General features: G+C 35.5%; 1 protein-coding gene across 1 annotated transcript; it reads left to right on the top strand.

The window, feature by feature from the left end:
• The first annotated feature begins 1,522 nt into the window (after positions 1-1,522).
• LOC125661930 (neprilysin-1-like) lies at positions 1,523-26,963 on the top strand. The gene is made up of 22 exons (XM_048894106.2): positions 1,523-1,785; positions 6,072-6,253; positions 7,710-7,742; positions 7,863-8,024; positions 8,652-8,735; positions 13,910-14,115; positions 14,366-14,545; positions 14,671-14,757; positions 14,880-15,019; positions 15,263-15,356; positions 15,448-15,576; positions 16,521-16,619; positions 18,691-18,768; positions 19,325-19,428; positions 20,467-20,525; positions 21,039-21,090; positions 21,269-21,336; positions 21,905-22,035; positions 23,239-23,304; positions 24,253-24,357; positions 26,160-26,236; positions 26,542-26,963. The coding sequence occupies exons 1-22, from the start codon at positions 1,718-1,720 to the stop codon at positions 26,639-26,641; spliced, it is 2,304 nt and encodes a 767-aa protein (XP_048750063.2). The 5' UTR covers positions 1,523-1,717; the 3' UTR covers positions 26,642-26,963.
• The last annotated feature ends 270 nt before the right edge of the window (positions 26,964-27,233 follow it).

Genomic DNA, 27,233 nt, shown 5'->3' with positions numbered 1-27,233 from the left:
CAATTATGATTTTAAAAGTCGTAATTATGAAATTAATAGTCGTTATTACGAGTTTCTGTCTATATAAAGAGAAAAATGAGATGACATTTATCAGTGTACATGTGGAAGAATAGAAGAACCAGTCACATTAGAAGAACCACAATTGCCTGAATTCATCTATTAAATAAATCAACCCATTCATCAATTTCAATCTTTTATTATATATTTTAATATGTTTCCATAGGTTTTTACTTAATCATAAATGCCCAAACTGTAAATTTAACAAAGTTTTGACGTACACTTTATTTTTACAAAGAACAATGGGCGTAAAAAATTTGACTGCGACCGTAAATGTACATTGTACATATATGTGTGCTTCTAGAATAAATGCAGAAGGTATACGTAATTAGAAAGGTCATGGACTGAGTACCGGAAACACACATTTGTACCACCGTTCTTTCGGTTGTTGTGCGAAAGAAGATGCCGATCACAGCCTCGGTCCGATTTATCGTGCAACTACCTCAGGCGAGCATATTTCCCGTCAATAACATGAGCCCAAGTAGGCTATACATTGATTCAATGTAGATCTACTGAATTGGATTATAGTGTATCGCTATTCAAAGACATTCGTAACTTCCTTAAGTCGTATCAGCGACTTTTTATCTCGTTATTGCGACTTTCTAACTCGTTTTACTACTTATTTTCTTTAAATCATAACTTTTTGATTTTATTATGTTCCTACATGACCCCACTAGGCTTTCGTAGTTAATCGACGTTAATGCTCAAAATTAAAACGTACAAACAATATGAGGAGTTATCAATCATCTTTATGTAACGGCACTGTGCGTCAGCTGGTGGGATGACCAGTTACCTATAAATAATGTACATTGTGACTACGATTGAACAAGAGTGTACCTGGACTAGATTATTTTTTTAATCTACAAATTATACCAAAATGAGAACTTACATGTCCTTCTCATCAAAATCGTTTGGAAAAATAAAACTGTAAAATTGAAATATTTACACATAATTGTAGATATTAGTGGACCTGGACAGCACACTGCCAGGCAACCAGTCATACTGGGAGGACAAAGTTATATACATGTACAGCAATATCAGGAAAATCAGGCAAATGATCCAAACACCGAAATCGTGAAAATTTTAACTGTTACATTTCATTATCGTATCCTCGCTGTAAAGAGAGAGAAAAAAGCTTATTTTAATATATATTTCAACATTCTTTAATTTTTCAAATGGAATCTCTCTCTCTCTCTCTCTCTCTCTCTCTCTCTCTCTCTCTCTCTGTGCGTGTGTTATGATTGTAATTGTTCGTATATGTATATAGTGTGTAAATTTGAATTTTTAATCCTCTTCTCACCTGTTCTGCGACAGAAATAAAGTCTAAATGCTTTTAGAAACGCATTCTTTACTACGCAGTGCACATCTCACACTCCCTCATTATATATACAACCTTAATGTTTAATACACATCTATCAAACATCGACCGAGACTTTTTCAAGCGTATATAAATAAAGTTTGAATTACAAAATCTTTATTTGCACGAGACACCTTCTTGGCGCAGTACTTCTGTTCTACCCAGCGAAGCGACCGGAGAGGAGTCAACTATTGATTGTCCAGTGCTCAAACAGGGGCACGTCAGGCTGTAATTAACAGTGTCCTTGTCCTGTTCATCTCCCATGAGAGCGCCAAGCACCGTCCGCACACAGTCTCTATAACCATGTCTACGAGTAAACAGGATCTCACTGCGTCTTCAGTGACAATTTCGGACCAAGATGTTGACTTGGGGTAAGTTTTCTGGTTGTCATGAAAATGATTGAATGCCAATAAAATGTCAATAAATATTTTTTTTATATAGATAAGAGATGAGCAAATTTAAAATTACACAAATTATAGGTTAATCATTTTTTTAATCGCGAAAGCATACATTTTTATTTCAACGATTCCGACCATGAGATGAAAGTTTTCCAAGGGAATATTCCCGACTAGAGGTACATGCCCTTTTGTCGGCTCGCATTCCCTTCCCAAGTAAATAGAAAAAATGCTTATGCATGTACAATCAAAATGGCAAATTAAAAAATATGACTTTTAAAAAAAAAACGTACAATGAATATATGCATACATTGACAAAACGTAGAATTCAATTAAAAGAGTTACCATAAAATAACAAAAACGGAAGCTCGAAAAACTACGACGAAAACAATGCCGACTTGCACATTAATCAAACTGTATAAATGTTCGTCGATCTCTCCCGCCTGTGAAGCGTTTCATGGTTTCATTCCTGTTTGTGCCGTATCCGCGGACTTTGTTAATCTTTCTTATAAAACCACAACCAAGGGTCCGTGCAACCGGACGGTGTGACGGTCAAATTGTCGCCAGTCACGCCAACATATAAAACGGTTATCTGTTTAGAAAGAGATTAACTAATCGTGAACAAACACCGTAATTTGCGCATTCTCTGCCGCTGTGAACCATAATGACCAGAGATGGACAACAGAGGTACAGAATATACAAGGTATATTGCTTTTTGTTAACTTTTCCAGCTCATATGATAGGTATGCATTTCATAAATGTTTCTCATTAATGTAAAGGTTTTGCGTAATTACTTCAGTCATGTGAAATGACGTTAACGATTTTTCCGTATTTCAAAACAAGGTCAGTTGATATTCATGAACTCGTCGACACGCCGGACGTACATAACATGGTTTTAAGCATATCATCATCGCGTCCAGTGGCGACACACCTGCAAAAAATATCTCGGAGACAGGGATGTTTTATTTACACAAATACATTCCCACCTATCTTTTTTTGTTCACGCTGGTCCTTCGATGACAAGTGCACATCATTCTTCGGAAATTTTGTACTGGTTTGTAGGTGACTTGGGTGTGCATACCACCCAAACCATGTCACAGAAAAATGGTCACGAAGAATCGGGATCAGGTGCTTTGTCCTGTAAGCACCAGGGTCCAATTGCATTTAAACCTTTGATAAAAATACGTATAGCAGGGAAGTGGTTTATAAACGATAAAATTTCAGTTACTCAGTTTTAATACGGAAACATGGGCTATATTTCATAGCATTAATTCATGATCAACATATCCCCTTTATTATTGGTACTGCTATTCAAAATTCTTAAGGTCGGTTCATGTGATTGAATTTCCACAGGGTTGTTTTGCATGAGAAGGTGCTAGGTTTTGTTGTGAATTTACAAGTCATGGGTAATGCGAAAAGGTTTAGGAAAATTAATACTTCGACTATCCCTCATCAGCGAATCAAAGATTTTGAAATGGGGTGTTCAGATCCATTATTGAAAAACTAAAACTTGTAATTATATACATATAGTGCCTAGAGTTATGATATAGTAACTTAATGAGAGGGGATATTAAGGCTATTGGGACCGCTCTAGTCCGCCATTAAGGAGATGAAGCAAAAGGAAAGTTTTTCTGTACAAGTGGGTAGACATTTGACATACATGTACATATTGTAAGTAAACAATATACCATTTGTTAGCTTCAGACAATGACGTTCTCCACATAAGTGGCAATTTTATCTGGATAATGAATGCTTGTACATATTACATAGTTGGTGGCGCGCTATAGAGATTCACCGCTTATAGATAAGGTCGCATTAAGAGATGGTTGCTTATCTTTTGGTTAATTCGACTTTCTTCATTTTGGGATGCAAAATTAACATAGCAATGTGTCTAAGCACGGAGTCATGACAGCGGTCTGTTTAAGCACTCCGGTGATATACACAGCTGATGTACATGTAGGTCGTACGGACTTCAACAGCTGCGGTTCCAGAACAATCTATTTCAATCATTCACCGAACACACTTTGGAATCCATGTTTATTTCAAAATAATTAATCGATACCGCTGAATGTTACTGTGTAAATCTCACAGATTCATGCTAACCAAAAATATATAATCTCTTTGATGAATTATTCAGATGAAATGAATTGAGTATTATAGACACGCATTAGGGGCAGTAAAAAACTATGTCATATCGTTTAAATTTGATATTATAATTGATACATGGAAGAAATAATTTTTTTTTTCATTTCATTTCAATTATTGGCTCAAACCATTCACAATGGCACATGAGGCACACAACTTTGATTTTGTAATTATATAATCAGTATTTCCAAGGGTATAAATACATGTATATAAATAATACATGCAAACATATTTTCATTAGCACAAAATAAAGGTGGGGGGCATAATGCATACAAAGAGATTCGGACATTTTTTAAATAAATATACATGTTAGGGAGGACAATATACTAACTCATGAATTTTAGAAATAAATATACCTTTTTTTTTTAAATAATGTTTTAAAGTTTGATGTCATTAATTCTCTAACTTTCAGTGTGTTTGGTACTTGACAATAGCTAGAAGCCAAAAATTCGTTCCTCATAAATGACCAACTCGGGCATTAAAATCACCCATAAGACACACATCTTTAGAATCGTTTGCGATATTAATGAGCTCCTGTTCAAATTCTGTTAAACATTCTACAACCTTCAGGAGGAAAGTAAACTACTCCACATATCAAATCCTCATCGTAATCTAAAAACAGTTTATTTACTTTAAACCACAAAACGTATTCAAATGTCTTTTACAATCTTATACAGGCGTTCATTGCATTATAAGTTCATTATATTTCATTTGTGTTTTCATAGCAGTTTTTATCACCGCCGCATGAGAAAAACTCGTAGTTATAAGAACTTGTCTCGAATCCCTTTGTGTGCTCATACAATAAATACCCTTCCAATTGTGCATTGCTTCTCATATTTTAATTATATTGAATGCAATCCACTATTTCATACATCGCATTACACTCCATTGTTTAGCTCTCTATTCCCCACCATTTCTCAAGGAAATGAAGAATCTGTCGAAATTCAACACAAAAGAGTGAAGATGTTTATCAATTTCCCCTTCTCACCTTTCTAGCAGTGATACAGAAATTGATCCCCACAAACAACATACCAAGCTTCAAACTCCAGGTGTGAACAATATTTAAATATTGAGTATCCAGAAATTCTAAACACCATCATTATCTGACCCTGTGAACTTTTTCCTCTCACATTAACAGGTCACATTGTTAATGGAACATTTTTCAAAAAGTCGACGGCAAATAGTCTGCTGTTTGGTTACATGGAATTCGATGCTGGACATAGTGATTCTTTCCACTGACCCGTGGGTAATTTACAGAAACGAATTCAAGGGTTTTGTCATCTTGTAGCTCTCCCATCCAGTAAATTCTATATTTAGAATCATGATAGTGCCTGTCCTCTGGAACCTTATGGTAGGACCAAACATTAAAAAAAATAATTTTTTTTTACTCATAACCATCTTGCAAAGTGAATATTAGTAGTTAGAACGAGTAAAAAAGTTTCATCATAATACTGAAATGCAGAAGTAACAGGCTTAAATTCAAGCAAAAGAAAACAAAATCGAAGTTTTAAAGAGATGTTCATCATTATGACGTACATGTACCGAGGCCTTGAAGAGTGAAGTTGGAATGTGCTCACTATCACTCCATTGATGAATGAGGTCACTATACCTCAGTACGACATTTAATGTAGCGATGGAATGTAATGAGATACTTGATCACGTGACACGTCCTTACGTACCTATAGTATTCCTGGAAAATGCACTCTTACGTTTTAAAATTAGTTCCATACTCAAGAGGAATGAATCTGAGCGTCTGGACTTTGTGGAGTCTATAGAATCAGTATTCGTCTTGAGTCCACGGCTTCGCAGCAATCAATTGAGTTTTATCTCATTCCTTAGTCAGTCGGAGATCCGGGATCCGGAGCCTTAAAAACCAAAAGACTTCGTATTTGGTATCATTTTCACTTATTGTATGTTTCTTTCATCAATATAACCCCGGGGCCAAAACGTATAGATCTCTAAGCAACAAATATCAACGGGGAGGAGGAGAGACTAGGTTCTCCAAAAATGGCAACCAATGGACATAATTTTGGTATACAGCGAATATCCTCTATACAAGGCTTGGAATGCTCGTAATCACATTATATATTCTTTTTATATGTTTATGTCCATTGTAGTATAAAAGACACCAGGAAGAGCTCGGGCTCCCAGCGACTCTATTGTGTGCTGGTCCTGGCTCTGGCCGCCATTATAGCTGTGTCGGTGGCCCTCGCTGTGGTGGTCATCAGAAAAGACGAGGACGATAATAAACCGTCAGTACAATCTGGAGCTGAGGCTAATACCCTCACATTATCGAAAGGTACTGTGGGACAAGCAGTGATTCTTGGTTTACTTTTCAGTTAAATTGTATTTTCAAGCTGCATAATCGTCGGTATTCCTGTGCTATACTGTTGTGTAACACATTTGTTTCCTCAAATATTTCTTCCAATAAGATGTTGGTTTACTTTTAATGTTGCCCTTTTTCATGTTTTTTAATTAAGGTCTTCCGTTTCCAATGGAAGACCTTATTGTTATGGCAAGTTTTTTCTCTGTTATTATTTTTCTTACAATTTTTGTGCTCGCAATTTCTCGAATATGCGTCGAACTATTTTTGTGAAAATTTCAGGGATGATAGACATTCCTTTGAACTCGATACTTTTTTTTTTCCGATTTTGATGAAGTCATTTATCAAGTAAGGTATTGTCCTCTTCGGACTTTAAAAGGGTCACTTAGTCCTGGAGTGTTCTCAGAATCTATCAAAGATATCAACCTTACATTTTCAGCGACTGTAGAGGAGCCTTGGCAGATATGACATATGGTTTTGCGATTTTCAGTGCAAGAAGCATCGGAGCTCGGAAGTGCTCGAAAATGAGCCACAAATTTTTAGTGCATTTTTTGACGCATTTTCGTTAATATATTTTATACGAAAATAATTTGTTAATGCATACACAATAAGAGTTGCAGATAATAATGAGATCTATTTCACGATATCAAATTTTAGGGGTCAATCCCTTACATAAGGGGCCGGGATGTGTCAGAAATATTTTCTAAATATCTCAAACATTAACACATTTACTAAGCGTTATTGAAGCAATGTTGCTTGATGTGACGTTCTGCAATTGCTGGCATCAGAACAATGATCATTGGATACCTAATAATGGATTTATTGGGATTAATGTACAAAAGTTTATGTTCTCAATTTCTTAACAAATAAGTATTTTGGAATGCATTTAGAACATAAATTTCTAAGAATGTTATTCTAAACAACATACCATTTTCATCTTGTGATTCCTTCTAAGAAATTGCAGGGTTGATCCCTAAAAGCGAATATCCTGACTACCTCGAAACCTACAAACATTTTGTTAAACGTTATGTAGAACCAAAAAAAAAATGTAGATAATTACAATTATTGTGTATGCATTAACAAACACTAAAACATTTATTAAGCGTTATTGAAGCAAAGTTGCTTGATGTGACTGTATAAAATTTTAGGGGACAGCCCCTTATTGAAGGGGGCGAGAGGGGTCAAAGGTATTTTCTAAATAACTCAAAAAAAAATAAAAAGAATTTATTAAGCATCATTGAAGGAAAGTTGCTTGTTTTTACGTTCCACAAAATGAACATTGATTACATAATAAGACATATACAGGTATATAGGGGATAATGTATGAGACTTTGATGCTTTCTATCTCATAAACGAGAAATATTTTGTAAAGCATTATACGCATAAATTGGTCAATTTGTGGCTCTAATTCCTTATCATTTTTTATTTATAGAAGTCTGTAACTCACCTGAATGTGTGCGGGCAGGTAATGAAACTCTATATCGACTTTATTGTAACGATTCTTGAATCTATTTTACCCATTTGGAATAAGAAGAGGTTCATTTAGATCAATCTTAGCACAAACATTACTTCCCTCGCATTTCAGCTTCAAAATTACTAGACTCCATAGATACTTCAGCAGATCCGTGCGATGATTTCTTCCAGTACGCATGCGGACAATGGCGACGGAAGCAGGTGATTCCAGAGGACAAGGCCATCACCGGCGTCTTTTACCAGGTGGACGATTCGGTGGACATTACGCTCAAATGTTAGTTCCGGTTCCGTTCGTTCTGTGATATTTTCTTTCTTTTTAAGCTACATGTATATTTGATATCGTGATTTTTTTAATAGCAGGTGGGTGTAAAAACAAAAACTACAATATCACGAATTGTCATATTCTAATATTTTTATTTACACCCACCCAGTAAATTCAAAAGCTATATTAAACATTGACAGGTATTCATTTTGATCTACGTTTATTAGTTTTATGTAATAATACGCCTGGAAGAAAAATATCAAAGGTAGATATACATGTAAAACTGTTAGGACTTAAAATCCCGCCGACTTTATGAACTTCATTGCATAATTGGAGTGTAAGTCCTGCTTTTTCACAGAAGTCGCGCCAACTTCATGAACAGTAATACACAACGGAATGGTGTTACACCAAATAGTTTTATAACACCACTAGCAGCATACATGTTGTAAAATGAATACTGAAAATCGATATTTTTATCCCAAATCTTTTTTTCGCTAATTCATGGCAACTTCAGTTTTCGAAAATGACGCCTTTGATTTAATTTCACATTTCTGCGTTTGTATGATATTTCAGCATATTTGTTCTTAACTCAACAAACGATATACAGTGAGGAATGTAAAGTTTTATGCATATTGACAGATTTACTGGAGAAAAAGATCGACGCGGATGACATCGAGGCAGTTCAAAAAGCCAAAAAGTTGTACAAATCGTGCGTGGATTTAGGTAAGTCAAATGTAACAAGCCATGCGTGGTCCTTATTAAAGATGTGTTAAAAACAAGAGGTCATGAACCTCTGGGCTAATTAATGCCAAGGGGATTCACCAGTTGTTTGCTAAAATTGATATGAATAATGATTGAATGAGGAAATTACATTTTATATGCATGGGGTGAAAGTGCATATGTTGGACCGACATACGTCCATTTTTCCCTTTATGTTGGAGTAAAATTAGTGATCTGAAAGTAAATTGTAAATACTAATGAAAACATTGTTAATTTGTAGTGCATAAACTGTGTTAATTTTTCAGTATAAGATATCTCTTGCGCACACATAACTCATTGGGGGGAAATTCATTTACTTAATGAGGAACGGATAAGAATTTGTTTTTTAAAAAACTGCTGTAGTACGCAATTTCATGACACGATAATAAATAAAATGGATTACTGTTTGTATGATATTAATATAACTCTCTACATGTTCCATTGTGAAAACAATTTTTAAAAAATCCATTCAGTGTCTGGTAAACGCACATGAAATACATACACTGTGCACGGCACAACCGAATATTTATAGAATGATATTTTCTGCATCTATTCATATAGCATTGTGTGTATAACAATGCAGGTGTCTGTATCTTTTTGACATGTGTAGAGGTTCTTAATTTAGTAAAAGGTCACCGAAGTCGCACATAATATTCTCAAAACCACATGACTAAATGATATTAAGGCTATTTCAGGTATGAGGAATTCTTATTTTAAGGTGCGTTACTTCGGTCTATTTGTCCATAGGATGAGACGAACCAAAATATCTGAAAATGTAATAATCCCTTGATATTCTGTCTATTCTCTGATGTTATATGTAAATTTTGTATGTCCAAGAATGTGTTGCCCGTATAATGTTATAATTAAAACTGGATTGCCTTTGAAGGACACACACGCGCGCGATCTCACGCACACACACACAGATATATAAGCAAGACAGTACTGAAAAGTGCGCAGTAATGTATCATTACCAGCTATAGATTGGTGTGTTGCACATCCGAATATTGCGATGTGCAAATCGAAACCATATTTTCCTTTGTTAATTTGACAGGGAAAAAGAGTTGAATTCCATATATAGAAGAAAGATTCTAAAGTGAACTAGAATAAAGTTAGGCATCGAAAAAGTGAGGATAATGAACAGTCATAAAGAATACAAAATAATTTCAGAAACATGTGAGTTGATATCTTGTACGATTTCAGGAAATTGTTGTTGGTTGCACATGCCTGTTTCAGCAATGCAACGTTCACCAGCGGTTTCCATTGCCATTTCTCTGGCATCGTCATGTGGAGTTCCCTTCGTCTGAGGAGACACAGACTAAGCCGAAACGCATTGAAATCGAAATTCGTAATAAGCATTGTCCCTGTTTTTCAGGGCCTCCGTGGCCGAGTGGTTAGAACATCGCGCTCAAAATCAGACGGCCTCTCATCTCTGTTGGCGCGAGTTCGAATCCCGCTAGCGCAAGTTTCCCAGTTTATTTTCGGAAGGTTGGTGGAGACCACCGACCTTCCGAAAGTAAACTGGGAAACTTTCCCAGGTACTTGTATCTAGGTTCTCTCTTCCACTAATAAAAAAAACTGGGTGCCACCAGATAACTGAAAAATTGTTAAATGTGTGGGAAAACATCAATCAATCAATCAGGTCAACACATGAACATTTTGACCATTCCAATCGCGCGACAGGTTTTCTCTCCTGGCATGGGTTTACAAGTGAATATTCACGTGGAGGAACATTTTCCACTGTACGATAAGATAACCACTAACAACCCCTGACCTATACTGGAAAACATACGTGTAGATTCTTCCTGATATCTTAATCCAGTTGTGGGAGCAGTGAATGGTGTGATGCATTCCTTTGTAATGAAAACTAATATATACCCAAATCATCAACGATCCACCATCTACAGGATGAAACTTAGCATCACAGCAATTGGCGTACCATTTAGCTTTTGTGTGTCAGCCATGTCTCCAGTCATTATGCTATTTTACTCAAATAGGAGACTCATCTCCAGATAACACTGGGTGAAAATGGGGTTCTTGCTAAATTCTGTATTTCGTTGCTTGTTAAGTTTTATTTTCCAGTGTCACAGTTTGAGAATGTGTATCTGCTGACTTAACACGGCTTGTTGATTTGATTGATTTTATATTATTTAACGTCCCACTCGAGAATTTTTCACCCATATCGGGACGTCACCATCACCGGTGAAGGACTTCAAAATTTAGGCCTATGATCGGCGCTAATGGCCATTAAGCAGGGAGGGATCTATATACCTGCTGTGATGCGGGACCAATGTTTTTGCGGTCTCATCCGAAGGACAAGCAAGGGGTACTTCTAAAAGCCTTATTCTAACCCGGACCCCCAGAGGAAAAGGGCTTGTTGAAGTCTCGTTCTTATTGATTGTGCAGAAATGTTGAACTGTTGATCTCTCGAAGGCCAAATCAAGTCCACAGCATTCTGAAACCGTTGTTTTTACATTTTTACAAGATTAGGATGTTGTGGACCCCAATTTCCTTGATTGCAATTTTTACTTGCGTTTTCAATGGTAGTGATACCTGATTCAGAGGGAGCTCTTAAAGGGATTGCCAAGTGGACTGACAACGGAAACCACAGGCGAGCATTGTATGACTGACAAGCACGTGACGTAAAGGTGCAGCCATTTTGGATTCTTCGGGAGATCGTACAAACTATTGGCGCACGTGCTTTTGAAATTACTTATAACGTGTCAGTTTCAAAATTTCTCTAGCACTCCCATTCTTAAAATGCTCAAAAGCAACTTGTTACACGGAATGCACATACGTTTTGTATACAACTTGTTGAATTTAAATCGAAGTACGATTCCAAAGAAAAATCTGTAAAACATTTCCCATAATCCATATACATGTATTATTTAGACACGTTTTGTTTGCAAATATCACTCAATTTCTCTATCTCTAATTATTTCGTCCAGTATATATCAATTTTGATAGTAAGAAAATAAATACTCCGATGGATGTTATCACTATGATAATAATATTTAGATTCTAGAGACATTCATTTGTAAACCCTACTAATAAATGACATTGAGAAGGTTATCTAACTTCCTGTGTGTGTCTAGACGTCGTTACAACAAACTACTATTGTTTACCATTATGAAGAAACGGTGAGGTATAAAATTTAAATGAAAACCTTTTTATTCATATAGCACTCGATATTAGAGGGTCGTATGTGTGTAAAGTATAATTTAAGAAATTTATGAAAGGTCATTTGATAAATGGTTTTAGGTACAGAAATCCGTGTTTATATAGCATAGACTCGTCAGGTCGTTGTCGAAAATTGCTATCATTTTACCTGACATATATTTATTGTACCATTTCACCAATTATATCGCCAATTTCAAATATTTTATGAAATTTGTTGATTCTACCCACAGGGATTTAACACCAATTTAAATAATCTATATATTTTTCACCATTTTAAGATATCTTGAAAAAATTGCAAAAATGTGTACCTGTAAATCGTTTCCCCTTTTTGCACCAACATGTGATTCGTAAATAAATGTATTTAAAAGTTTTCAATAATCTGTCATATAAATACAGGGATATTTTCGGTCAGCTACATCAGTATGACCCTCGCGAGTAGCGCGTCGAGCAACCATTATTAAGATTCTTCGCTGCATTTCATGGAACAGATTACTAATTTCGTAAAATTAATGGCGCCTGCCTGTTTGGGATGGGGACAAAGCCTCAAAAACACGAAATCTTTTATGTTTTACAAATTATGTATTAATATATGTTATATTGGGCAAGAATCTGTAGCAACAATTGAAAAAATTTAAGGTCCACGGGTGGGGATTTAAAGCATCAGGGAGGGCACACACCCAAATTATATATAATTCAATATATATATTTAACTCGATAGTTTCAATATGTGGACGTTTTGTTTGTTATCAGCTTTCAGTTTTTGTGTTAGTTTGCTTTACTGTTTAGTTTTCTTTTATATTTAAATATTCTATCGTCCTGAGGAAGGGACGACAGGTCGTCCCGCAAATTTGACAATTCATCGTTGTTCGTGTCGTTGGTCATTTTAGTGCTTTTAATATCCTTATTTATTTGACCTCGCATTTGCTAATAGATCCGACACTTCGGATGTTGAGTGTTGTTGGTTTTTAGTGCTTTATATTGATTGAATTCATCTTGTTTAACGTACCTCTTGAGCATGTTTCACTGATATCGAGACTCACCAATATTAGGCATATGCTCGGTGCTTACGGCCATTGAGTAGTGAGGGTTGTTAAGCGTGCTACACCCACTGTGGCACGGGACATCCTTTTATATATATATATATATATATATATATATATATATATATATATATATATAATTGAAATGGAATGACCAAGATTTAGAAATATTGCCGTTTTTCAAATTTGAAAGATTGTATCACGCATTCGATGAAACATTTGCTAGCGACTCCTTTGCATGCAAGTTAACTTATAATTTGTTACTAAATAAAACTCCTTAGAATATCCCAAGTTAATTGGTGTACACATGATTATTGTAATTTATTATTAAATAAGACTCCTTCGAATATGCCAAGAAAAAAGTGAATGATAAATGAGTAAACATTGAACTAACGATTATTTAACAATGCTAAAACAAATGAAAACAATTTATGTATCAGTCTCTCTTTCAAGTTCAACTCCAGACAACTTTCTAAAATGTATTATGATTGATTAGCTTTTTTCATCGCATGCAAAACATATTCTCGTCGTTTTCACCTTATAGTGAAAGGAAAGACAATTACGAAAAGCCCAGAAACTGTCTTTTGATACAATGTGCCTCTTTGATGGTGCTAGCATTTCACGGTTATAATCAAAAGTCAAAATTTTCATGTTTGAATGTATTTATGTCGCATTCAAAAAATTATCACGTATATAGAGACATCATCAGCTATAAGTAAATTGATATGAAATTTGAAGCATGCATGTTGCTCAAGACCGTAGCAGTGAGAGCCCTTTCTCGTAACAACACCTGGTTCAGTAGTTATATAAGCTAAGGGTAAAACTTATAAAATCAAAATTTTCTTCGTAGATAAAATCATTTTGAGTGTATGTAAGCTACAGTAAAATAATTGAAATACACTGTAGATTATTTTATCACAGATGGAATCGAAAAAGAAAACTTGACATCTGCAAGGAAGATGATACAAGAGCTTGGTGGCTGGCCTGTGGTGGACACGGACTGGAACGAAAACACTTTTAATCTGACCAAGCTTCTGACAGTTATAAGGAAATACACCAATAGTCCTCCTCTCATGGATATGTATGTCTATGACGATTCAAAAAATCCAACAAGGAACATCCTTTATGTGAGTTTAGTGATAGATTAAAAATCTTACAATGTCTTTTAACATCAGGTATTGTTTGAGATTCGAAAGTTCAACGATCAGACTGTTACATATACCTCAAGTGAAAATTCAACGCGTGTAAATAGCGAGTATCCGTACTGTGGAACACAATAATCATTACTTCCTGTTCACTTGCTTCATGCAGTGGAAACTGGTCGTCTTTGTTGGGTTTTCATATTATAATAATGGGTAATATGTTTATAATGGACAGATTGACCAGCCTGCGTTGGGGCTACCTGACAGGGACTATTTCCTGAAGGGCAGAGACGATCGCAAACTGTTGGCGTATGAAAAATATGCCACAGAAATGGCAATTATCTTCGGCGCAGACTCTGGAGAAGCAGCAGATGCCATGAAAGAAGTTGTAGACTTTGAGATAGATATAGCAAATGTACGTAATTCTCATTTCACAACCTGTAAAATAGACACTTAAAATCTCTGACATGAATTATCCCATCGAACAAGCTTTTGATGGGTAGTCCCTGTTTCCGGTTTGATATAATGATTGTATTGCAGGCTACCATGCCGTCTGCCGAGAGAAGGGACGATGAAAAACTTTACCACAAAATGCAAATCGAAGAACTCCAAAGGAGATATCCCCACGTGAGTAAAATGACATGAGCTCCCTTCCCTTGTTTAACTCTCATGGAATCATTGTCTGGGAATGATACTATTGAATTGAATTAATGTGTTCAGTTTGTTGAGTCCATTTAGATCTTTTTTAGTTTGAGTGGTTACACTATTTTGGTGCAACGCTGGGACGATCCGATCTACAAATAACCGTGAACACGTCCACACCTGTCATCAATCGAAATCCTGCTTATATAGGCGAAATATTGAATAAACTCTACACAAAAAACAAAAGGTTCGGCTTTCAAAATCTGATATATAACGTTAATATACAATCCTTTACATAATACTATCAGTGATGATATACATGTAGTGTTATAGAATAACTCATTGTATTCCATTCGGAGTTTCGTTGATGGGGAAAATGTGTTAGCGGGGGATTCATTTTGTACTTAGAGATTTTTTAATCACATCGAATGTACGTAGAGAATGTAACAAAACATAAAACACCGAAATTGCTTACGTTTTCAAATTTCAGGATAATACAAAATTACGTCATTTGGCTTGCTCTCAAAATGATGTCAGGATCAATGCCACAACGAGTTCGAGATGTGTACGGCGATTATAGAGAGGTACACTTGGTTGCTATCCATCTCTATTTGCATTTTTCTCTTTAAATGTAATAATTACCTGAGTCTGTGGGTTCCTTCTTTATTCATGTAGGCTTTGACTGGCTCTGCAGTACAGCCACCTCGCTGGAAAGTTTGTGTAGGTGGTGTCAATGACAGAATCGGCCTAGCTGTAGGAAAACCATTCCTGGAAGAAACATTTAACAGCAACGCAAAGTACAGGGTAGGTCCAGTTTTTTATTAGTTACTACAAACCAAAATCACAAGGCTTAGTATAACGAAGGATATCTCTTTGGTCTTTAATACACACCATAATCAAGAAAGCCTGGTTCTTGCTGCAAGCCATGGCAAGTTTCTGAACAAGGGAAGTTCCATCTGGTCCTTACTATAAATCATAATGTAAAAGGTTTAAAACAAGAAAGGTTCTATGTGGACTTTACTAGAAACCATATTCAGAAAAGCTTTGAAAAAAGAGTTTCTGTGGTCCCTCTTACAATCCATATTAATGGATATTTTCAACAAAGAAGGTCCCATATTTGCCTTACTACGAATTTTAATTAGGAAGGTTTTGAACATGGAAGGTCCTTTCTAGATTTTACTATAATCCATTACCGGGATAATTATTTTTAACAAGGACGGTTGTATCTGCTCCTTAATAATTAGGGGTGTCACATCTGGTACTGACCATAATCCGTATTCAGGAAGGCTAAGTACAAGAATGGTTTAATCTTATCTTTACTATCTACTGTATGGTCTAGGCAAAATATCTCTGTCTGTTCCATGAAAGCTCAATACAAAACATAATCAGCGGGTCAGTGTCAACCTTTCTCATCAAAAAGTTGTGCTACATTAGGTACTCACTTTAATCAGTATATGCTTAGAAATAAGGCTCGCTCTGGTTCAAAATGCATAATTATTGCTTTTTTCTGATCATTATTCGAAGTGTTTTGTGTGTTTTATTATGCAATCTTAAATGTTGTCCATCATGCCCTGTTTAAAGGATTTGAAATATGTTGAGACAATTCGTAATATAACATCCTTTCAAATTCAATAATATTATATTGATTGATTATATATATAAATAAATATATATATATATATATATATATATATATATATATATATATATATATATAATGTATGTACATCGTACATTTTGGAAATCAGGCGGATGAAATGATAGAAAACCTGCGATCAGCGATGAAAGATTTGTTAGGCAGGAATGAATGGATGGATACAGAAACCAAAACCAAAGCCAAACGAAAGGTAAACATTATCAAAAATTAAACGAATGGTAGTCATTGGCAAATCATTGTCAAAGCTAATTGGGTATTCAAAAATTTTCTGAAAGCAGAATTTGATCACTATCAATTTCTAGAAAAGTTTCGAGTAAAATTAATGCTAAACAAAGTTTAATAGTGGATTTTTTGAAACTGCAAACTTAACTAAACGGTGATCAGTGACAACTTCCAGATCTAAGGCTTATACTGTGTAGACCCAAATCAAAGCATTAAATTATTGTTGTCAATTTGGCTAAAACCAAAGGTAAGCAAAAGGTGAACAGTGTCAATTTCCGTAAGCAATCCGGTATCAGTATCCAAAAATAGTGCACCAAAAGAACAAAAGCTATAGGGAAGACGAATATTGTCGATTGCAATCGTGTTCTAGAAATATTTTTAGAGGTATTCATATCATCTTGATATTTTGACATGACCAGAGTACGTTGACTTAAACTTAGAATCAATTTACGTTGGGGGAGTTTGTGATTTTAGAGTATGGAAGGGCACACGTTTCTGGTTTTTTTCTTTCTTAATTTTGCATATAAATCGCAGATGTAATGTATATAGCACCATAATCATAATATATCTTTCTTTGCAGTCACATCACATCACATTTAAAAATAAGCTTACCTGAAATTGTCTTTCGATGTGTATATGTCCGAATCGGCGAAATTTCAGACATATTATGCAAGGGAAAATATACTTTATGAATTATTTTGAAGCTTTGACATGTTTATGATGGTCTCAAATAAGTCTATGCTTTTTAACACTACAACGTTACGTTAAAATTAAGCGGTTGTGATCATTGATATTTGACCGATATTTAACGTCTCCTTCGGACAGATTACAATTTAAAATCATTTACAACGTTGAATATGTACTATGTGAATATCAGTTTTTAAATCGAGGCAGGTTACTGACAAACAAGTTGATGGTACATGGGTTTCAACAGTCTCGTTTAAAGTCAGCATTTCGCAAATTCCATGGTCGTTGTAGTGATCTATTTTGCCAATACAACCTGTCATTGGGTCAAATGCTGCCTGTTGTGTTTCATACCGATTGTGAGACTGTTCTTTGTACACTTTGTTTGACTACAACTTACTCCATTTACCTGTTCAAGGTATTGGACTCGAGACGGGTGTGTCCTGTCGACAGGAGATATTTACTCCTTCTAGGCACCTGATCCCACCTCTGGTATATCCAGGGGTTCGTGTTTGTCCAACTCTTTATTTTGTATTGCTTATTGGAGTTATGAGATTGATCACTGTTCGTCATCTTCATCTTTCGTATAAAGAACAGAACGTTGATATGTCCAACACATGTTTTATATCTATTTTATTTTGAGCAATGTCTAGCGATGATTTGACAACTCACATGTGGATATGTTTATGATAGTAAGTGATCTATTATAGTACAGAAAAAAATATATTGTACACGTACTTCAATTTCATCTCTCTGGGGATGCTTACTCCTCCTAGGCACCTGATCCTACCTCTGGTATGTCCAGGGATCCGTGTTTGGCCAACTCTTTATTTTGTATTGCTTATAGGAGTTATGAGATTGATCACTGTTAGTTATCTTCCCCTTTCATCAGCCTTTTCCCTTAAAATTGATTAATTATTTGTAAATTAAACCAGCTTTTTGAAAATGAGCTTGCATGTTTGTAACCAGCAATCAAAATAAGTCGTATGTTATTTTCTAAGTCCCTGGGTAGTTGTACGAAAATTAGGTACAATTGACAATTAACCTTATTAAGAAATGCCTCACGACTAAAACAGTTTAAGGAAGAAATTCTTTCGGATCTGACGATCAGAGTTACTACCCTTGAAAATGATAGATTTCAGATGATAAAAGTTACAACAATTTTACTCTATCCCTCCAAACCTAAAGTAATGAAAGGCGAAGATAACGAACAGTGATCAATCTCATAACTCCTATAAGCAAGATTTTCCCCCTGAAAATGTCCTGTTGCATGTAGTTTGTGCTCATTGATGCAGAACATTTTCCACTTGTAAATTGGGAACTTACAGTTTTCCTTTATACTATCTGTGGTACAGGCAGACCAAATTCAGCCGAGGATAGGATACCCACCGGAAGTGAAAAATGACACCTTCCTTAATGAACGATACAAAGACGTAAGTACATTTATTTGAGTGTGTTGAAAATGTATTTCCCAGTCAAGAAACACCAATACATATGGCGTCTTAATCCTTTTCTATCTTTTTTATCCTCAACATTCTTTGTAAACTTCCGCTACATTCGGTGCCCACGTTTGATGGAAACCTTGTATAACATGTGCTTATTAATAATGTTACTTGTCAACACGTCGTTGACCGAGATGCAGTATTCATTTCTCAAAACGTACATTGAAATATTTAAGCATTTGAAATAATTTTATTTTGTGAAGTTCATGCACAACAGTCCTTCAAAGTTTGAAAACAATTCAAACAAATATTTCAGATAAAAGATTGATATCTACTAGAACTTAATTGAATCAAACCTTTATCCCACAAAAATTTAGCGTCGCATGCCTATGTCAAACTCGAAGAAAAATATTTTTTAAAATGATAGATAATTAAACTAAAACAAAAACATTTTCTAATTTCGTGGAGTTTCGAGATCAACAATTACAGTGTTGTTCTTTTCAAGTAAATGTAATAAATGTTTACATATTCCTCCAATTCACTTTAGTACAATTTCAATGAGACAAATTACTTCAGCAACGTACTTGCCTACTTGATCCTTGGAACCAAAGAAAATCTTCAAGAGCTCCCTAAACCTGTGGACAGAAATAAGTGAGTAAAATGGAATATTGTTGTAAGACTGGGGAAGTAAGAATTTACTTGATGATGCATGAATTGTACTTTGTGAGGAAATATTATTATACATGTATAATTTAACTGAACGAGAAGCAGATGAAAAAGCATAGCGGTACCCCCAAAGCAGTCTGTCTTTCTGATAATACCTAACCACTCTTGTCATGTCTTGTTGAAATAATTCTAAAATGTAATTGTGTGGAAAATTTATGATTTCACAACTACTTCACTCCAAAATGTTTTGAAAAAAAAAAACCCGATTTATTAAGCTGAATGAAAAGGTGACCAATCCCATAATTCCTAAAGAGAATACAAATTTCAGGAGAGCCAATAATGGACCCCTGGACATACCAAAGGTGGGATCAGATACCTAGGAGGAGTAAGCATCTCTGTTGATCGGTCACACCCGCCATGAGCCCTATATATCGATCGGGTAAATGGAGTAATCCGTAGTCAAAATTAGTGTGCAAAGGACGGTCTCAATACATATTAAACATGTCAAACAGCATTTTACCCAACGACAGGTGGTATTGTAACTTTAATCGGACATGACACCCCCCCCCCCCATTTAACCTGTCATTAAGTGGAATGCTGTGTAACGTCATTCATACCAATTGTCAGACCACTCTTTACATACTGGTTTTCATTATGGACTACTCCGTTAGCCTGTAAGATAAAGGGATCATGGAGGGTGTGACCGGTCAACAGGGATGCTTTCTCCTTCACATGATCCACCGCTGGTCTTTCCAGGGGTCCGTTTTGCCTCACTAAGACTTTGTATGTAAATTGCTAGATTTCAGAAATATCAATCGCTGGATTTTCCTGTCATGTACGCAGTCAGAAGTAAAATTATCCGATTGTCATTACAATCAACCTCTATGGAGGGCACAACTCAAAAAACCTATACCGTGTTAGCACTGAATTGGTGCAAGCGCATACGTCTATGGTGTAGCGTTTTATGTTATTTGATACCGTATTTAGAACAGTAAATAGCGTTCGATTATATTTTTTGAATAGGTGGGAAACGCCGCCAGCCACCGTCAACGCCTACTACAACCCAGCAAGGAACCAAATCAGTAAGGCCAATGTCAAACAAACACTTGAATAATTGATAGTGATGATATCATTCAAGTGAAAAGATTAACTTGGTAAAATTAGCAAAGATTATGAAATATAAACAAGACAGGACAAATCCAGTCCACCCCAAGATGGAAAAGTATATTGAATCTTAAAAGAATTCCTTTCTGAACGGGTCCTTAGTATATTCCTCAGGATATTCGTTATAACTGAAAGATATTTTATATTTCTCATGGAGGATTTGGACAGAAAATATTCATCAGCACATTTTAATGTTATATTGTACTATCTGTCTGGTATTACTACTGACCTGATCAAGATATAGGGCTCACGGCGGGTGTGACCGGTCGAGTGGGGATTCTTACTCCTCCTAGGCATCTGATCCCACCTCTGGTGTGGCCAGGGGTCCGTGTTTGCCCAACTATCTATTTTGTATTGCTTATAGGAGTTATGAGATTGATCACTGTTCGTTGTCTACACCTTTCATTGATGTAGTTTCTTCTGCCCTACAGTGTTTCCAGCGGGGATCCTACAGCCTCCATTCTACAAAAGCGGATACCCACAGTGAGTAGTATTAATCTTTGGGTTCATTGTACACAATTCTGGTATTACTGAGACTCGCGTGATAGCATATTTCGTATCTATGTTTAGTTAACCTACATTGCCCAATGGTTAATAAAACCTTTTAAGAAAAAAGGTCATGTTTTGCAGTACGTATTCAAAGTCCATCAATATTTTTCAGATACCTCAACTACGGAGGGATTGGATACGTCATAGGTCATGAGATGACTCACGGCTTCGATGATAGTGGTTTGTATCTATCTCAGTTTTATATAAGAATTAGAAATAATATTATAGTAAACAGTCACAGTTTGTATACGTCACTAATTCAATAGTATCAAAAACGGTTTTAAAAAAGGAAAATACCAACGACATCATAGCAGCTGATGTTTTCTCAACACTTTTTCTCAATCTTTCTTAAATTAATTTTTACCATGCGGTCAATATAATGTGTTTTTACAAATTTGCGCGAAAATATTACTACCTTCTTGAGTATGGTGCATTGTGAAGGACATGAAAATATAGACAGGACCATTTAATGTATACTAATAAACAACTATTTTTTAAAGTTCATTTGATTTTCGATTCAACACTGCAATATATGCGTGATATATTTCAAAGGGAATAATGTACTTAAAACACAAAAGGGACGTCTCTTCACCACATTCCCAACATGAATTTGATATCTAAGTAGTGGAAACATGAGATAATTTCTTTGCTAATTGCGTAATTTACTCCATAGTTTTTTTGTGTTTCTACTCCCATAATTCAAACAAACTACACAGGTATTCGTAAAATATAAATGCACTCTCCACAGGACGTCGGTATGACGGGGCCGGCAATCTGAAGCAATGGTGGAGTAATGCATCTGTCACTAACTTCAAAGAGAGAGCAGATTGCATGTCTAAACAGTACAGCTCTTATACCGTGGAAGAAGCCAACAAAAAGGTACCCGTTGTAGTAGACTCGGAAGACTTGTCAGTACATGCAAAAGTTGGGAGGTCTTCAAAACTAAAATGGAGTGGTGTTTTGTGGGGTTTTTTGTTTGACTCTTTTACATTTATCACTACGCTATGTCATTCTGTTATATAGTTTTACGACCTTCGTCATCTAAGCATTTAAACTATAAATTTCCAGATTGGTGATATGACTGATGTTGACAATACTCCGTGAAATAATGTTCCAAGAATGATATGATGATAAATCTTGATAAAAAAAAGAGTAAATATGGCCCTAGTCAAAACTATTATATGTATAACTAAAGCTGAACACATACACAATTTCATGATGATCATGTTGTAAACAAATCTCAACTTAAGGCTTGTTTGAAAGGCCTTAGAATGTTCGATTGATTGTAGACCTAAGTGGCTATCATGGGTGCTTCGTTCTGGAAATTTCCATAAAACGGATTCAAGACTAAAATCACGAACTGAAGAAACGAACAGGCATATTTTATTATTCAACGATTATCAAAACTTACTTCTTCTGTAAGATCAAAATCAAGCATCCTTAAAACGGATTTACTTTAAATTCTATTATCTACTGACAAACATGTTGATGGTACAGGGGTTTCAACAGTCTCGTTTAAAGTCAGTATTTCCCAAATTCTATAGTCATTATAAGGATCTAGTTTGCGAATACAACCTATCATTTGGTCAAATGCTGTCTGATGTGTTTCATACCGATTGTTAGACTAGACCGTTCTTGGCACACTGATTTTGCCTACGAATAACTCCGTTTACCTGATCAAGATATAGGGCACACGGCAGGTGTGACCGGTCGACAGGGGATGCTTACTCCTCCTAGGCACCTGATCCCACCTCTGGTATATCCAGGGGTCCGTCTTTGCCCAACTCCTTGAATTGGATTGCTTATAAGAGTTATGATATTGATTACTGTTTGTTATCTTAATTATCTTAACAGTAGATAGCAGAGAAATCATTATATCGTGTATGTAACCACAAACACGAACAAAGTATGATCCTGGGATCATAACGAATTAAGAACCCCCGAGGGACGAGGCATTGTTATATTCGAACAACATCAACTTATTAATCTGTCTTAATTCCCTGGTATTCCTCAAGATTTACTGTACATTATATATCAGAAGACAGATAGACATCCTGCTGCACCGTTTTTATTTTTTTGTAGTTAAATGGTAAACTAACGCTTGGTGAAAACATAGCTGACAACGGGGGACTGAAAGAAAGCTGGCTGGTACGTTATCACAACTTATTACACTATATAACAACATATACCACTATATAACGGCTTAAAACACTATTTCACGACTTATAACACTATATCACGACTTATAACACTCTATCACGACTTATAACACTCGATCACGACTTATAACACTTGATCACGACTTATAACACTCGATCACGACTTATAACACTATTTCACGACTTATAACACTATATCACGACGTATAACACTATATCACGACTTGTAATACTATATCACGACTTATAACAACACTATATCACGACTTATAATACTATATCACGACTTATAACAACACTATATCACAAGTTATAACACATACGTAACGGAACAACACAGATTTGTAACACGAACGTAGACTTCTAACACTTACTTAACGATAACTTTGCACCTTCTAACTTGGCAAGACATGCAAAATGAATATTTGTTTATAGCGATTGTTAGGCTGTTCTTGGCACACTGTTTTTGACTACGGGTTACTCAGATTACCTTATTAAGACATATGGTTCACGGCGTGACCGGTTAACAGGGGGTGTTTACTTAGGCACCTGATTCCACCTCTGGGATGTCCAGGGGTTCGTGTTTACCCAACTATCTATTTTATATTCCTTGTGGGAATTATGAGATTGATCACCTTTCGATCACCTTTCGATACATCTATCTTCGCCTTCCATACATGTTAATATGTGACAAAATTTTCAATCCTCATTAGATTATTACTCCATCGTAGATTATGTTTAATGGCGGTCCCTTAAATGACACGTGCAATGTCACTGTGGTGTTAAAAAATAGTAGGCTCACTACAAGCCGCCACAAGGTCCTCAAAATTCCATAAATCTAATCCATGCAACTTTTTCACTTTATACAACTCTGACACGTCAAACAACACAAAATCAACCAATCAATTTGATATGGGGTCTTTTCCATTAATTGCAGGCTTATGAAAAATGGCTGCAGAAGTCACGGAATGGTAAACCCGAGCCCTTTCTTCCAGGACTGGACTACACACCAGAACAACTCTTCTTCCTGAATGCTGCTCACGTATGTATATTTATCTTACAAATCGATTTCTAAATCTGATGTATGGCAATATACAGACATTAATGGGTTTTCTCATCGAAGGTTTTAATCTTATGTAACAATAGTTTGTAGTCTGGGCTTTATTTTTAGCTTTACTTTCTGCTCTGAACAGAGTGTATGGACGCAAGCTATTTGTATTAAAACAAGAAATGTAAGATAAACAGCGTAATTTATTTTCGGAAAAGAGCTTACACCTAATTAATGCACTTGTACAAAGTCTATGCGAGTCTTTGTAGTATGTTGTATATTCATTACTATGTATTAATTAATACAATCCCCAGGAGAAGTACATATGGTAAATCATATTAAAGAACATCAAACAAATTGGTCAGTTCCTCATATTCCTAAACGAACAGATGATAAATCTAACAGTATTTGAAGTTAAATATGTGATTTGTCATAATAAACAATGTTGCATGTTACGTTCTCTCTAACATATGAAACATCAAAAGGCAACGTCATAAGAGTGCTAATTGAATAACTTTGTGTTTTGCAATTTCAAAGATAATGATTATTCATTTCTAGAATGGCAAGGATCACGTGATTCTCAAATCACATAAACTAATCCTGTTTCCATGACACGGAATTTTATTTACACTAGAAAATGTGAAGATGACGAACTTTTTATTTAAATACAGTTATACCATCTAGACCCTTTATATGATTTGATATATCCCTGTGAGCTCGAAATAAAGGACACCACAGAGTCGTCCACTTCTTCTTCATACTTAGATATTTTATTGAAAGTAGACATTAACGGCAAACTAACAACTCAACTGTATGACAAACGGGATGATTTCAGCTTCTCCATCGTCAACTTCCCACATTTATGTAGCAATATTCCATTATCACCTGTATATGGTGTTTATATATCTCAAGTGATTCTATATGCAAGAGCTTGTTCTGGGTAGAGTCAGTTTTTAAATCGAGTTAAGCTACTGACAAACAAGTTGATGGTACAGGGATTTCAACAGTCTCGATTGAAGTCAGCATTTCGCAAATTCTATGGTCGTTATAACGATCTAGTTCGTCAATACAACCTCGCATTGGGTCAAATGCTGTCTGACGTGTTTCATACCGATTGTTAAGCCGTTCTTGGCACACTGATTTTGACTGCGGATAACTCCGTTTACCTGATCAGGATATAGGGCTCATGGCGGGTGTGACCGGTCAACAGGGGATGCTTACTCCTCCTAGGCACCTGATCCCACCTCTGGTGTGTCCAGGGGTCCGTGTTTGCCCAACTATCTATTTGTATTGCTTGTAGGAGTTATGAGATTGATCACTGTTCGTTATCTTCACCTTGCATGAAGTTGTTTAGTAATCTTGACAGACCACGGAACTGGATCCTCTTGGTGAACCGTAACTTCTTGAGGTGGAGCTTCTTATTGTGCAATAATGTTTCATTTCGGAAGGTTATGATCTATTGAATTAATAAACAGGGGGTCCGTGTTTGCCCAACTCTCTATTTTGTATTGGTTATAGGAGTTATGAGATTGATCACTGTTCGTTATCTTCACCTTTCATACATGTACTTACATTTATCATGAAACATGACGAAATGTTGTCATTGCATCCTTTGATATCCATGATATACTCGATAAAACGTACTCTAACTCCGACTTATATTCGTTCTCTTTCAGATTTAGGTCTATTAAGGTTTTACGAGTTTAATCTTTTTTTAATGTGTAACTTGTCAGTTAATTTTTCAGGTCTGTACAGACTTGGTCAGTTTAAGTATAACTATTGGCCTTCATTTGTAGGTGTGGTGTGGCTTGGTACGACCAGAAGAAGCAACAAGACGGATCCTTGTTGATCCACACGGAAATTTCAAATCAAGGTGAGACCATTCCATGTTGATAAAGCATTCGTGATATTTCTTTTAAAGTTTTAGGATCATTGCCCTAATTTAATCTATTAAAATAGTTGGCTACAAAATGTTAGCGATACAAAGTGTGGAAAGAACTTGGAACAATGAAACTATTATCTGTTGCACGTGACACAGTAAAGACATAATGGTGTTGGGCGGGGTCATTTTATTTGTAGAGATGACTATGAAAGCAAAGTTTTATTTTCAATATGATTTTTACACTGATATGTTAGATCAGTCGTATATTTTTAACAAAACGCCTATCTTGGTTGCAGAGTTATCGGCCCATTACAAAACAATGAGGAGTTTAGTAAAGCCTTCAACTGTGTGTCCGGGAGCAATATGAATCCCAAAGACAAATGTATCGTGTGGTAGACAGAGTGATTTCTATATACAGACTAAAATGAATTCCATACTTTGTGATAAGTGCATTTGATCATTTTGTGTGATTATTCATAGAGACAATGAATGTTTCTAATTATTATATTTGAATATCCTTGTTGTGGATGTGTTGAAATCACATAATCATAATTGTAAATTCGTATTGCTTACATTTATATGTATGAATGTGTCTTATTATGGATTTTTACCATCACGAGACTTGTATTTTGTTTTATCTGACTTACACAATGCAAATCTGACACAATTGTAATGAATTCTTAAGATATATTCTTAATAAATGATATTTTAAAATCTAGTAATTTGCTTTTTATGTCCTTTATATTGTATACAGTAATTATATGATGATTTTAAGTATTAAGAACCATGCATCCATGGTGATGATATGAACAATTATACACGTTTACAGTCTTCTTCGTGCGTCATCTGAATGCTATGCTTTGCCCTCTCATTGGGTGTGGTCATTGTTTCAGTCGATGATTTTTAAATTGAAATTCTATAAAATATTAGATATACCTTGGCACTCTATTTATGAGGAATATGCCCTTTATCATTTCTGTTGCACAGA

The sequence above is a fragment of the Ostrea edulis genome, chromosome 1, assembly GCF_947568905.1.
Source record: "Ostrea edulis chromosome 1, xbOstEdul1.1, whole genome shotgun sequence".
Lineage (NCBI taxonomy): Eukaryota > Metazoa > Mollusca > Bivalvia > Ostreida > Ostreidae > Ostrea > Ostrea edulis.
This window is presented reverse-complemented; position numbering and strand designations above follow the sequence as displayed.